This window comes from Lactuca sativa, chromosome 4, assembly GCF_002870075.4.
Source record: "Lactuca sativa cultivar Salinas chromosome 4, Lsat_Salinas_v11, whole genome shotgun sequence".
NCBI classification, from domain to species: domain Eukaryota; kingdom Viridiplantae; phylum Streptophyta; class Magnoliopsida; order Asterales; family Asteraceae; genus Lactuca; species Lactuca sativa.
In genome coordinates, this window is record NC_056626.2 from 106,106,354 (window position 1) to 106,121,085 (window position 14,732).

Consider the following 14,732-nt stretch of genomic DNA (forward strand, 5'->3'; position numbering starts at 1 on the left):
CAAGGATCCGGGGATTTTCTCAGTTCCTTGTAAATTGGGGAAACTTTATTTTCCAAAAGCCATGCTTGATTTAGGAGCTTCAGTTAATGTCCTTCCCTATTCTATTTTTGAAAAATTAAAAATGGGATCTTTGCAAAAGACCGGGACAATTATCCAGTTGGCGGATCATTCAACAGTACACCCAAAAGGTGTACTTGAGGATGTTCTTGTCCAAGTGGGTGAGCTTATTTTTCCTGCTGACTTTTATATTTTGGACATGGGAAACTTGGACACTTCAGATTCAAACTCTATTATTTTAGGAAGACCTTTTATGAAAAATGCAAAAACAAAAATTGATGTTTTTGCTGGTAGACTTTCAATGGAGTTTGATGGTGATATTGTGCACTTTAAAATAAATGATGCTAAAATTCCAATTGATAAATTTTCTATTAATTATCTGGGTATCAGCAGTCCTTTTTCTGAGGACTGTTGTGATTTTTCTAATGGTTTTGTGCAAGATTTATTTTTAGACAGGAAACTAGATAATTATACATTAAAGGAGCTGAACATAGATAAGCTTGGGGAGATGAAAGATCATGTAAATTCTGCTGGAGGAACTGGTACAAAGCTGATGGAAAAAGCTAAGCTTAGGGAAGATGAGAAAAAGGTGATTTTTGACATGAAGCTAAAAAAGAAAAAGAAGAAAAAGAAGAAGTTGGGTGCTGTCAAGAAGAATGGAAAAAGAAAACGACTCAAAAATCTAAAATTTGAGTCATTTGATAAAAATCTGGAGTCTTTCCAGTTTGCTGAACAAGTTCCAGATCTACCCATATTGCCATATTTGAAGGGATCTGGAGTTACAAGGAAAAGAGTTGAGCTTCAAGGAAGTCCTAACCATACGGGTTCATAAATCTGGTTGGGCAAAGTCGAGCCAACGACCTTAAAAAGGGCGGCTTTCCGGGAGGCAACCCAATGAGTAGTTTTTAGTTTTTCAATAAAGAGATGGTCGCAGTCCCAAGCAAGCTTGGGGAAATCAGAGAATCGACAGAGTTGCTGAAATTCAGATTTTTCGCCACATCTTCGTCAAAATCATATTTCTGCAACCTTATCAGGTACAATCTTTCCTAGCTGCACACTTTTGTTTTTATTTGCTTTATTGAGTTGTTCATTCCTCTCTAAGCATTGAGGACAATGCATCATGAGATGAGGATATTTTTGTTAAAAAATCAAAAACCCAAAAAGATTTTTTTCTAGTTATTTTATTTATTTATTTTTATTTTCTGCATTCCAAAATAAAATGAAGTATACATGAGATGAGGATATTTTTTTTTACATTCGATAGCTCTGTTAAGATGAAATATGATAGTTACCGAAAATGACAGTCTCATTACAATCAATTTTAAGAATTATATTTTCAAGTGCTTTAAATGTTTTCAATATGAACCAACATATGAGTCAGATAATTTTTACAATGGAAGTGTGGGATGGAAAAACGAACAGTGTTTTGAAAATAATTTCCTTGAATGCCTTAAAAAGAACCTAGATTGGATAACCCTTATCATTCCTTGAAGTACTGAACCCTATAGTTTCTACGCCTTTTGAGGTTGGGAGGGAACTCTCATTATACCCACAAAATAGTTATCATTTTTGAAGTATTGAAGATATGGAGGGCCTCAAAGTAAAATTTGCATCCAGTCAATATATATGTTAGAAATGGTATATCAAGCAATTTGAAGAAATCTAAAATTCAAAGTTAAATCCAAGTCACGTTCAAGTCGAAATCAAGAAGCAAGTAAGTTAAATTTGAAGAGTTGATCAAGACGAAGAAGATGTGTGGTATAATGAGATTGATCCCTCGATAGTGGAATCATAGAGGTAAGCTTGGATTTTCTGTCCATAATGGAGCTTACTGCGTTTACTGGACGAGTTCGGAAAAAAAGGAGGGGTTGGTCAATTTATAAACGAATTTTCGTGAAATGATTTTTAAAAATACACTGTTTTCATAAATTTAATTCGGTGTAAAAACTATTTGCTCAAGCTTGGTTTGACTTATTAAATATAATTATGAATTGTTAATATAAAGTATTGAGACTGTTGTCTAAGTAGTGATTTCATTGGAGCTTCCTCGTTGTGAAATCTGATCATGTGAAAAAAAAAGAGTGTAGTGTTTTGATAAATTTTAAATATTTAGTTTCCTTAATCTTGCTATAGTTTTTATTCTATGTTCCTTTTTATGTCATCTACATCTTTCCATTTGTTTATAATGTTTTATCTTCTTCTTACTTGAGGGCAAGTAAGGTTTAAGCTTGGGGAGATTTGTTAGATGCCATTTTATGCATCTTATAGGGTAGTTTTATCATCATTTTAGCATCATATTTTGTACATTTGCATGTCATTTAGATAGATAACGTTCAGCTCATGTATTTTGTTAGAATTCCCGTACTTCTCATGTTTTATTGTTGATTTCAGATAGTTCGAGTGGAGCAGTGCTTTGGGAGCAGTTGGATGCACGTTTGGAGCTTAAAATGGAGCTTGAAACTTATGGAGTATGTTGAGGAATGTTTGGATGATGCTTTGGTCAAGAAACAATTAATTGAATTGATCACACGAAGATAGAATATGCAATATCAAAGTTAAAGGATGTTGCTGGCAGCTTTGACCCCCTGTCAGTATTTTGACCATATCTTGAGAACCGTAACTCCGATTGACGCGATTCAAAATGATTTGAAAAGTACACGAAATTTCGGACGTCATAAGCATAACCTGCGATCGCAGGTTGTCTCCTTGCGATCGCAGGTGACATTTTTGCGATCGCAAGTTTGGTCGCAGGTTGCCTTCGAGGTTCTTTTGTGCCCAAAATTCATCCGGAAGTGAAATCTCAAAACCTGCGATCGCAGGTTGGCCAAAAAGTGTCAAAATAGCATCCTACTTCATTAAAACGACATCAGATGCATTTATTTCAAAACCTGCGATCGTAGGTTGTCCCCTTGCGATCGCAGGTGCGTCGTTTTTGCTACTAGACGTATAAAAAGACCCTGATAGCCTTCCAGTAACCTAATTTGACGATTCCAGAGGTTCCAGACGGTGAAAATACGATTTTGGAGGCGTTTCTTCTCCGATTTCATCAATTTCTGAAGATCTGAAGACTGTGGATCATCTCCTACGTTTAGTTTAGTAAGATTAGTTGTTTGATGTCTCTTTTTAGTTGTTTTTATCAGATTTTGGCCATGTCTGGCTAAACCCTAGTTTTCGGTTCTGCAAAGACAAGTACTTTTCATGTGATTGATCATTAGATCTGGTTTTTTATTTGTGTTTCTATCTAGATTCTTCAGTTTTGAGCTTAATGAATGTTTGATTTGAATTCTTGTTAGTCTGATCACCTAGCTAGGGTTTTATCATTCCAGTTAATCAGTTATAGAATCCGTATTTGTTCTAATAAATTGGTAAAAGTAACAAGTATCAGATTGGTTCCGTTTTGGGATTTAACTCTGGTATAAACTGTAAAAATCATATCTTTACGCTTCCGAGCTTGTGAGAAGTATTGGGTATTGCTGGGAATTTTACACAGTTCATAAAGCTTCTTTTCTGATTTAATTAAGAGCTTATTTGATTAGACAGTAAAAAGTTAGGGTTAATTCAAAGAACTTGTTTTGATTAACTAAATAAGGTAAAAGAGAAATTACTAGAGCTTGTTAGTTTTTCTCAGTACCAGCTTAGATAGAACACACCTCAAATAACCGGATCTGGGTTGATTGCATGATTAGGAAAGTCACAGCAGAGCTGAAATCGTTTTTATTATTGATTTTCATTTAGTTTAATATCACTGCATTTTAGTTTTTATTTTTTAGTTAAATTTAAAATCCCCCTTTTATATTCTGTTTCTTGACTAGATGTGCCTGATGCAAAAAGGCATTGACCATTAGGCTGTGTCCCTGAGGATTCGACCCTGCTTCCCTATGCTATATTTTTAGTGCAACCAACAGTGATAATTTATTTGCTTAATACGTGTGCGACAGCATGTTTAACAATCTCCTAGTTTCATGTTATGTGTATGGTATGTGGTAGTTTGGCGGAAATTCACTAAGCTTCGTGCTTATAGCTTTCGTTTTTGGTTTCAGGTACTTCCGGTAGCAAAGGGAAGAGCTCGGGATGACTGCATTGCACACACCATGATGTTTTAGCCTAGGATGTTGACTCTGATATATTTGACAGATGTTTTGGTCTGGGTTGTTTTGAGATACTATGACTTATGTTTTGATAAGATGATTTTGATAACTGTGGTTTTATTTAATAATTAAAAATAAAATTTTTGGTCATGATTTTGGGATGTTTTAGTCACCTTGGAAAGGTATCATCAAGTTCAAGAAGAAGGGTAATCTGGGCCCCAGATATATCAGTCCTTTAACAGTTATTTCCCAGGTAGGTAGAGTTGTGTATCGTAGGGTGCTACCCAAGGAGCTCATTCAGATCCACAAAATTTTGTATGTCTACAGAAGTGCATGGCCGATGATTCTGTAGTGGTGCCATTGGACGACATTCAGGTGGATGAGCGCCAGAATTATATTAAGAGACCGATTGCGATTCTAGACAAGAAGACGAATACCTTGCGAAACAAGGTTGTAGGGATAGTGAAGGTGCAATGGCAGCACCAGAAGGGTTCAGAATGGACATGGGAGCCTGAGGAGGAGATGAGGGAGCATTATCCAGAGTTGTTTGCGGAGGCGGACTTCGACGATGAAGTCTAATTCAAGTGGGAGAGAATTATAACACCCATGTTCCAAGTACTTTATATTTTGGGCTTGAATTATTAAAATTTTGTAAAATAAGTCCCTATGATGGGCGGACGTGATAGGTACACCAGGCGTAGGCCATTTAATGAGATCGCGTGTTCTTTTGCATATGTTGGGCGTACTCATGCAGAATGCAAAACCCTAAATTTGAGGGTTTAGACCCTATTTAAACACCTTATGACCTCAAGGCCTTTCTCATCACCAACCTCCATTGTCCCAAAGCAGTTCCCTCGAAACCCTAGCCATATTTATAAGATTCTTGAGCCATTTGAGTGATTTGGTGTGTTTTGGTGCAGTTTAAAGAAGAAGGAGCTCATTGGAGAAGTGTTGGTTGGCTTGGAGCTTGTCGATCTAGACTTTGTTCATCTTGATCATCCTTTTGGAGGTATAAAGTCTCAACCTTTATGATTCATTGCATAGATCTAGTTTAGCTTATGGGTTTGGCATATTTTGGTCCCATGGGTTAATTCTTATGAGTAAAAGTTACTCCAGAAGATTAGATTAGCATTTCTTGATGTTTCTGAGATCCCTAATGCATAAAAATCATATCTTGATGGCTTTGGTTCATCCATGCATGAGTTGTTGTTCATAATATGAAGTTAGAAGGTTAGAAATTGTTTTGGGCTTCTTTGAGCCACGTAAAGGCATCAAGTTCACAACTTTCTTAGTTGAGACATTCCCAAGAGCTAGATCTATGAATTAGACGTTTAGACTTTAGTTATTAACTGCTTAATATGGATTTTGGGCATCAGGGGAGTACATTGGGTGTAACCTCTGGGCACGCTCAATGTAACATGTTCAGCCCTGACTTCCTTTGTTGTTAAGGTTTGTACGCTGAGCGTAATGGGGTGGTACGCTTGGCATACTCACCAAAAGGTTATTTGGGTCATTTTTGGGCATTAGGTCATTATGGGTTTGGTCCATGGTTAGATGGTTCAATTAAAGGAAGGGAAAAATGGTCTTTTACCCTTAGCATGTTAGATTATAATCTGGACCATTTATTATGGGTTATTACCCTGATTATTTATTAGGGTTAATTTTAGATATGTTCAATGTGAGGAGCCGTTTAGCAGCAGTTCGAGAGTGTGATTTGTTTATCTTCATATTAAGGTGAGTTTCCTCACTGTACTTGTTGGTCGAAGGCACCAATGTCATTCCATTGGATTATGTTATAGGATGGTAGTGGTCTTTGTGATACTTATTGATATGCCTGTATCTGCTTGTTGTCTTCATGACTCTTACTAGTATGATTGTATGCTTAGCTATAGGGTAAAATAGACCCGTATCGGTTGAAAGATACCGAAGGATTCGGAAGGGACTCGATGAATCGAAAGGGACTCTAGGAGTCGCAAGGGACTCAGGGGTGAAATAGACTTGTACATGCTTTAGTATGATATATATGTATGATGTATGGTATGTGGTATTTGGGGAACTCACTTAGCTTTATGCTTACGGTTTAAGTTTATGTTTAAGGTACTTCCGGTTCGAAAGGGAATGGTTCGGCCTAATTGCAACGCATCCACCCGTGTCCATCATTTTTATGATTTTGGGATTGTACTCTGATAACTATTTTCACATGGACATACTTTTGATGGTTTGATATGAATATTTGATGGTTTTGGTTGACTTAAAAACAAAAACTTTACTTATAATTTTTGGGATGTTACATATATGATTTCCCACTTCTGTCGCCTTCTTCATCCCTTATGCCCCTCCAGTCATCTTATATTCTAGATTGATAAATATTTTGGCCATATCCTCTATATATTATGAACGTATGTTCGCTTTATCAAACACCTTATGAGAAACATTATAATACATGAGCCATGCACCATAGAGAAAGATTATATCATTTACGAAAAGGGTCCAAAACAGAATCATTGACATTTAAAGAACACAAAGTTGGCTCAATTTGGAGGTTTCATTAATATTGTGGTGGTGATCTCATCTCCAATTAACACATTCACCCTCCCACACTTTCCCCTCATTGTGGTGGCAATGCCATCTCACTACTAGAAACAAATGTATCACTTGACAGACAATTTTGTCCCTAATTTGTCGCTGATAGCCTTCAGCGACGAAATTATTGGTCGAAAAAGCCTTGTTGCTAATAGTCAATGACGGATTTAGCGAGGGATTTGTGAAGGATTTTCAATGACAAAAATTGCTTAAGGAACCTCTGGATTCTATCATTAATACGTCGCTAATATCTGTCGGTAATCTGTTGCTGAATAGAATAGGTAACCCACATAATACATCACAATTTCTATCGCTAAGGACTTTTATATAATTAGTTTTGCTGAGCAGAATTAACAAAATAAAATTCAATTTTTATACTAAACTAAATTAAATATCAACATTCGACTAGCAAAATAAAGATTCATATTCGATTTCAAAGAATCGAAACATCACATAAATCAAGTGTCAATCTAAATCGATTTCAAAGTAACGAAACCAAATCACAAAAATTAGGTGTCAAAGTTTAATTAGTTGGGTAGGTTACATCTTTGGGTGAGTTTTAGGATGTCATAATACATCTTGGAAATTTCTTGCTTTTGGGCCTCAATTTTTTCACAGTGTGCCCTAAAATCATCCTTTATCTCCTCATGTATACGATCAACAAAAACCTACAAAGCAACAATAATTATGTTTGCACCTAATTAAACATCAAAACATATATTCAATTAAAAAGCAACATACTTTCAACTTGAAAAAAATCTACAAATAATTAATACTAGCAACATACTTTTAACTTGAAAAAATATATAAATAATTAAAAGAAAAATAATATTTAATTAAACATCAAGTCATACCTTTCAATTAATAGCAACATGCTTTGAACTTGGAAAAAACTATAAACAATTAAAAGCAACAATAACCAAGTCTACACCTAAATAAACACCAAGTCATGTCATTTAATTAAAGCAATGTACTTTCAACTTGAAAAAATATCAACAAATAACAACCTACTTTAAACTTGAAAAAAATGCCATAAATAATTAATACTAGAAACATACTTTCAACTTGAAAAAAGATATCTCAACAAAAAGCAACCTACTTTCAACTTGAAAAAAATACCATAAACAATTAAGTGCAACAAGAACCAAGTTTCGACCTAATTAAATATCAAACCATATCTTCAACTAATAGCAATGTACTTCCAAACTGAATTCCAATAGCTCTAGGGCAGGTTATAGTAAAGTAGTTGGATAATGAAAAAGTAAAAACAAACCTCTATGTTTTCTGGAGTTTTACTTGGGGTTGTTTGAGAAGGCACCGAAAACTTGTGTGGATACAGAGCCAAATCCAAGTAATCTTCCTTTCTTAATACCTTCAGTAACTTCAACGCAAAGTTCATGTTCATACGGATGATGGCTATCAATATCATCTCCATATTTAGCCATCATACCATCTGCATATGCATCTTGTTGAATCCCATTTGTGTGCAATGTTGTTCATGCTTGCACCAACCTGAATAAAAGAAAATTTAAATCCTTGAATAACTCTCATATTACCAATCTATTATAAAGAAAAATTAAAAGAAATTTAATCTAGTATTCATCATATTACCAATCTCGGAGGCCATGTTTTTCCTTTCTTTAAAGATAGCCCGTCCATCTCAGCTTCAAATCTATGGATTATTTTCGTAGTTGAATCCGTCGTTGAAAATTCAAGTTTCTAGTTGTGTCTACATCCCTGGGGGTGTACGAGTGGTTAGTCGCCAGGGCCTCCTAATTTAGGGACAATATATAGTAATGGTGTTGGTAATTTTTTAAAATACATTTTTAATTGTTATTAAAGAAGTTTAACAGTTAGCTATATACCGAATGTAACATTTGGTTGTAATCTCGAAGTAATTTAATTGTGAAAAAAATAACAAAAATCAAAAATTCAAAATCTTATCATAATTTCTGTAACTTATCAACAATTTAATGAAAGTATCTATATAAAAAAATACATATATGTTTCTAATATAAGTTCAAAAAAATGTTGTAGTTTTTGTAAACCTAATAACGGTGTGAGTAGATCATCAGTATTGTTCGTCTCTCTCATCGTAAACTGCCGTTTTTCTATCTTGAATCTTGATTTTTTGTTGAATTGCTGGTAGTCGACTTGTCCTTCTCTAAGTCCTCTAAGTGAGTCCTTAACTACATGTAGTATATCTTTTCTCTTTAAATTTCCCAAATTCCAACCGTGCTCAACTTCTTTTTCTCCAGGCTAAATGCTCATTTTTATTTGCATGATTTATTTTTGAATTCATAATGAAGTGTGTTTATGACTCTATTACTATGTTTTGTGGCTTTAGTTTTTTTTAATGTTTTGGTATAGAGTGGTCATATAGTATAATGTCTTGTGAATTGTTTTTATCACTCTATCACTATGTTTTATAGCTTTAGCTTTTCAATGTTTGACATATTTTAAGGTCGGGGCGAGGGAGGGTGGCAATGGGCTTCCCATTTTTTTGCTTCTAATATTAATATAATATAGTCTGATACTTTAAAAGATTAGAAAACAAAAATCTTGTTTATTACTCTAACCGTTTTAAACATTAAATTTTTGATAAATATTATAAATATATATTGTTAAGTTATTAAAATTGATTTTTTTTGTTAAAAAATATGTCTCTAACTAGAAATTTTGAACTGAATTGTTATAAACGTAAAAGAAAACAAAAAGAATAATAATTTATTCATATTCAAACGGATTTATCAATCGATTTACCGTCAAACAAATGTCGGAACACCATTGTAATGAAGAATCAGTTGTGGAAGAACATAGAGAAGAAGAAAATGAATTGCATGTGCCAAAAAACATTGATGAGGTTGTGGAAAAACCTAGAGAAGAAGTTCATCATGTTCTGGAAAAACATTGAGAAGAAGTTGTATTGTAAATGCCAGAAGATATGCCTTGTGTAGATGAAGACATGGTCACACCAAATGGTAATGATGATAACAAAGAAGATATTCCACTGAATATCTATGATCCTAGAAGCTGGAACATCTAATAAGTGAAGACATGATGTTGAGGTAATAAATTTATGAGATGTTTGTTAGCAACTTTGAGTTTTGAATTTAGTGGTAGTAAATTTATTTAATAATATTTTACAATAAAAAATTTATGGGGCCTCATTTTGATTTTCGCACAAGGCCTCTGACATGTCAGGATTGGGTCTAATAGTGTCTACAACCCTCTCAGTCCCTGGATGGAGGAAACATGATCATATTAGAAATTATAAGGGGGGGGGGGGGGGTCCCGTCATGGAGTTGGTCATCGACAGCTCAAACTGTCTGATAGCCTAAGGTGGAAATATGACCAGGTGCCTTTGACAATCATGATGCATGTTTGCTCGGTTGTTCCATGCAGCCCAACCAGCCTAATTAACGATTTTCCAAAAAGCTGATATCAACCGTATAAAATCACTATTTTCGACAATCTAATTGTTTTTGGATTGTTATTATATACCGGTATGACACAACTTTTGACACTCTATTCCAATAACATTGCTTTCATTTAATGCCTAAATTTCATTTTGTGCAGAAATTTCAAAATCCACTTGTGGATTATCCCATGATTAGTTTTCACGATTACCATACATAAGATCATAACCAAAAATGAACATCCATAAGTTTTTAAGAAATCGAACTACTAATTAACAAAACTATCATTTTTTCCTACTCTGGTTCTAAGAGTATTGGGTATGTGCAACTAGTCATAACACCAAATTGGTGCCACCTCACATGCCACATAAACAATGGTGTTATAACACCAAGTGGTGAAATGGTCATCATATTATAACAAGATGTAACACCAACATTTTTTCATGTCGTAAATTTTTTTTAGTTTCATTTTTATTTTTTTCCATAATTTATTTTTGTTTTAAAAAAGTAATATATTTTAAATAAAACATAATATCTAAATAAAATATATTCTGTATAAAACATAATATTAAAAAAACAAAAAAAAAGACATAATTTTTAAAAAACTAAAACTAAGATTACAAGAAAAACAACATTAAAAGACAATATTAATTAAACCTAATACATAAACATTTTACTATGACGTATGAGTTTTATTCCACATTGGATCAAATCGCACCAGTTCCCATGCTTTCTCGAACTCAAACATATGTCCCATCTCGACCCGATATTGTTCTTTTGCAACTTTGACAAATCCACGTCATTGGTTCCGCTTTGTTGTTGCATCCTAAGTCGGTTGTAAATACAATTGGATTTTGTGCACTGGTTGCTAATTTGATACCATTTACTACTAAGTATGTCCGTATTGCGATATAGTTTTTTCTTCAATATAGTGTGAAGTTTTTTGCACACCGCCTCCCAATAAGCATCTTGCTTCATCCTATTTCCACGACATTGGTCTTTTGAAGTACCACGCAACGCTTGCGCCAAAACATTTTCTTCATCCGGTGTCCACCAATGTAGAGCTTTCTTATTTTCCATGTCAACCGCTATAGTTTTCCCTCTCCCTCCCGTTTGTGTTTCAACGGATGGTTGTGTTGGAGTGTTTGGGTTTTGCTTTATTTGTTGTTGTTGAAGTATAGAAAAAAAGAATGAAAATATGTATGAAATGTACTTATAATTAGAAAAAATATATATTTTTTATTTAATCAAGTCGGCAACGGTCAAATGGCCTAAACTTCGAAATTTAGGTGTTTCATCCGGTGGTAACGACAACAAGATGCCCCGTAACGAGTAGGGGGGGGGGGGGGGGGGGGGGGGATTCCCTCGTTACCACGTCGTTATGGCATGTCCACATTGACAATAACAAGCAAAACCAAACCCATACCGTATGCTTTAACAAAAATTTAAGAGATTGATACAGTTCCAATGAAACTGCTGGATATATATAACACTCAACATTTTGTGCCTTATCATAAAATATTTCGTCTTTTTTAGATAGAAGTTTGTATTAGGTCATCTCTAATGCATTAAACTCATAGAGAGTATACATATTGAATTAAATTCATAAAAAAACCCACAGCTTTTCACTATACATTCTATTCAACCGTTGAATGGTAATTAAACTCAACATTCTCTCTCCTCTATATTATATTCAAATTTATTCTATTAAATTAAATTTTGGTTGTGATTGTGGATGACCTTATATTATTCAAATTTATTCTATTAAATTAAATTCTGGTTGTGATTGTGATTGTGATGACCTTATATCATTACCACATCAGATCATTTTAATAATCAACTCTATAAGATAACCTATTTGACGTATCCTAATTCCATACAACGTATACCAACAGCAAACAAATACACAAAAAGACATGTCAAAAGAACTTCATTTTTCGCTTGAAAAAAAAAAAAAAAAAAAACTGAAAAATGCTGTAAAAGTAAAACCAAATCTTTCAACTGTTCAACAGAGTTCTCAACTCCTCACAAAATCAGGTTGAGTTGTGACAGATCTAACCCAGGCCCAATTATGATCCTTCGTATTCACTTCATTCTTCGTCACCGAAATCTCATCCATCGGAATATACGCATAATTCCCATTAATCGGACCCGCCACAAACCCCGTATACCCCGCCATTACACCATGAATCGCCGAGTGTGCCAAAAGCGTACAATACAAATTATCAGTAGCATTAGCAGTAACAGCCCTAATCATATACGTCGGATCAATATACTTCACTGTAAACAACTCATCCTTATGATCCCTCTCCCACCACCGCTTCAACTCCCCTTTCAACCACACTCCGACATCCAAAAACACCGGATTCCCGGATTCATCCTTCTGGGAGGCGGCATCAGTTCTCGGAATCATATCTTGCCCAGCCCCTTCCGCCACCACCACCACCGCATGACCATTTTGTGCTAACCGTTCGTCAAGAAACTCGAACAGACCTCCTTTGCCTTCTAAGTAAAAAGGGTTTTCCGGGATTAAGCAACAGTCTACGTCTCGGCTGCTTAGGGTTGCATTGAGGGCGATGTGGCCGGTGGTTCGACCCATGAGTTTGACAAGGCCGATGCCGTTGGGTGCACTTTCGGCCTCCACGTGAGCTGCGCTGATGGCTTGTTGAGCCTTTTCCACGGCTGTTTGGAACCCGAATGATCTGTCGATGATTCCCACGTCGTTATCGACTGTTTTGGGGATGGCGGCGACGCCGATGTGGAGTTTCCGGTGACGGATTTCGTTGAATATTTTCACGGCTCCACGTAGAGTTCCATCTCCACCAATTATGTACACCTGTATGTTCATAGCAACAGTTACATCAACAGCGGGGATAGCTCAGTTGGGAGAGCGTCAGACTGAAGATCTGAAGGTCACGTGTTCGATCCACGTTCACCGCATTATTTTTTTCTATAACGTTTTTTTTTTGTGTTAACAAATCAAGGAAAGTGAAGAATTAAGACCTGATTATATCCATGTTCTTCAATGGCATTGACGATCTTGTGAAGATCAAATCCACCTCTAGAGGTCTCAAGTACAGTGCCTCCTCTTTTGTGCCAGTTATGAACCATCTTCACATCAAGCTTAACAGGATCCATGGAATAAAACCCACGGTAACCCGCTTTGATTCCGAAGATCTCCGGGACTCCATATTCCTCCGACAACCCGACAACCAGCTCCCGGATGACAGTGTTAAGGCCGGGGCAGAGGCCTCCGCAAGTAACAATGGCGGCTCTGACGTTTTGGGGGTTGTAGAATATCTGTTTACGGGGTCCAGCACGAGGGTAGGATAAGTGAGGGGAGGAGGAGGAGAGGGAGGTGGTGGAGAGGTCGTAGATGGTCCGGCGGATGATGACGTCGGAGTGGGAGAGGTAGAATTCGTCGGAGGGGTGGTAAAAATGGTTGGATTCTAATGGGGTTGTTTGAGGTTTGAGGTGAGGAAGGTAGTCGGTTAGGTGGGGAAGGCGTACCAGGGTTGCATTGATGGTGAAGCTTTCAAGCGGTTGGCCGTCTTGGTGGGTTTTTGGTGGGGCGTTCTCGTTCATGGTTGCCGGAAGTGGAAAGAGTTGGACGGAAGGAAGAAGGAGAAAAAGAAAGAGAAAAAGGATGGAGGGGGCGAAGTGTCTACGTGGCATGATATCATGTTATAGCGTGGATAATACGTGGCTAACCTGCAGTGTGGCACGAGAATACACAGCAACTGGAATTTCAAATCCGTCTTCTTGGTGGTCAAATACCAACTCCCGGCATAACATGTCGTGCGTGTCTATTCAATTAAAATTAAATGATGATAGTTATTTTGTGACAAAATTGCAAGAATGGTCAAGTAGTTTTGCCCTAAGTTGGGTGAATGGTTCAAAAGTTTCGTTTTTAGTACTGAGTTTTTTTTTGTTGATATTTTTTATTAGGAAAAATTGAACTCTCTCAAAAAAAACACTTTAAACCCATCAACAAAATCATTATCTCTACTAATTTGCTTTTCAATTTATAGTTTTTGGCGGACTACTAATTTGCTATTGCTATAATTCTTATATTTTGTAGATCGACATATTTCAACCCTTTACATTTTAAAATAAAATTTTCATTATTGTGTTTGAACGTTGAAAAATATCAAATTTACTCTTTCATCTGCTAACTTTTTGTTTTATCTCCCGTTATATATGCAATCTATTTTATTTTTTTTCTTTTTGTAATTATCATCCCTTCGACTTTCTAAATTTCCGTATGTGTCGATATAAATTAGAAGCGATCAACGTTTCAGCATAAATTGTTTTGACATAAATTTAGAACTTTTGTTCGTTGCTTTTAAAAAAATTAATTGTTTTTTTAATGTACGTGTCGGTATAAATTCGAGTTTGTCTATGTTTTAACATAATTTTTTTTTACGTTTTCATGCTTATTTTTATGTACGTTTCCTACATATGAGTCGGGTCACATATTATACGTTTTTAATTATTTGAACTTCCTTTCGTTAACTTACAAAAATCTTACTTATGTTAATGTATGTGTCACATATAATACAATTTTTATTATTTTTGCTTGGTA

General features: G+C 35.5%; 1 protein-coding gene and 1 non-coding gene across 2 annotated transcripts; one reads left to right on the forward strand and one right to left on the reverse strand.

Moving 5' to 3' along the window:
* Positions 1–11,973: 11,973 nt before the first annotated feature.
* LOC111886168 (ATP-dependent 6-phosphofructokinase 2) lies at positions 11,974–14,071 on the reverse strand. Its single transcript, XM_023882399.3, has 2 exons — positions 13,151–14,071; positions 11,974–12,983 (listed from the first exon to the last, which is right to left on the reverse strand). The coding sequence occupies exons 1-2, from the start codon at positions 13,820–13,822 to the stop codon at positions 12,165–12,167; spliced, it is 1,491 nt and encodes a 496-aa protein (XP_023738167.2). The 5' UTR covers positions 13,823–14,071; the 3' UTR covers positions 11,974–12,164.
* On the forward strand, positions 13,015–13,087 carry TRNAF-GAA (transfer RNA phenylalanine (anticodon GAA)). Its single transcript has one exon. It is a non-coding gene; the product is annotated as a tRNA-Phe (tRNA).
* Positions 14,072–14,732: the final 661 nt, after the last annotated feature.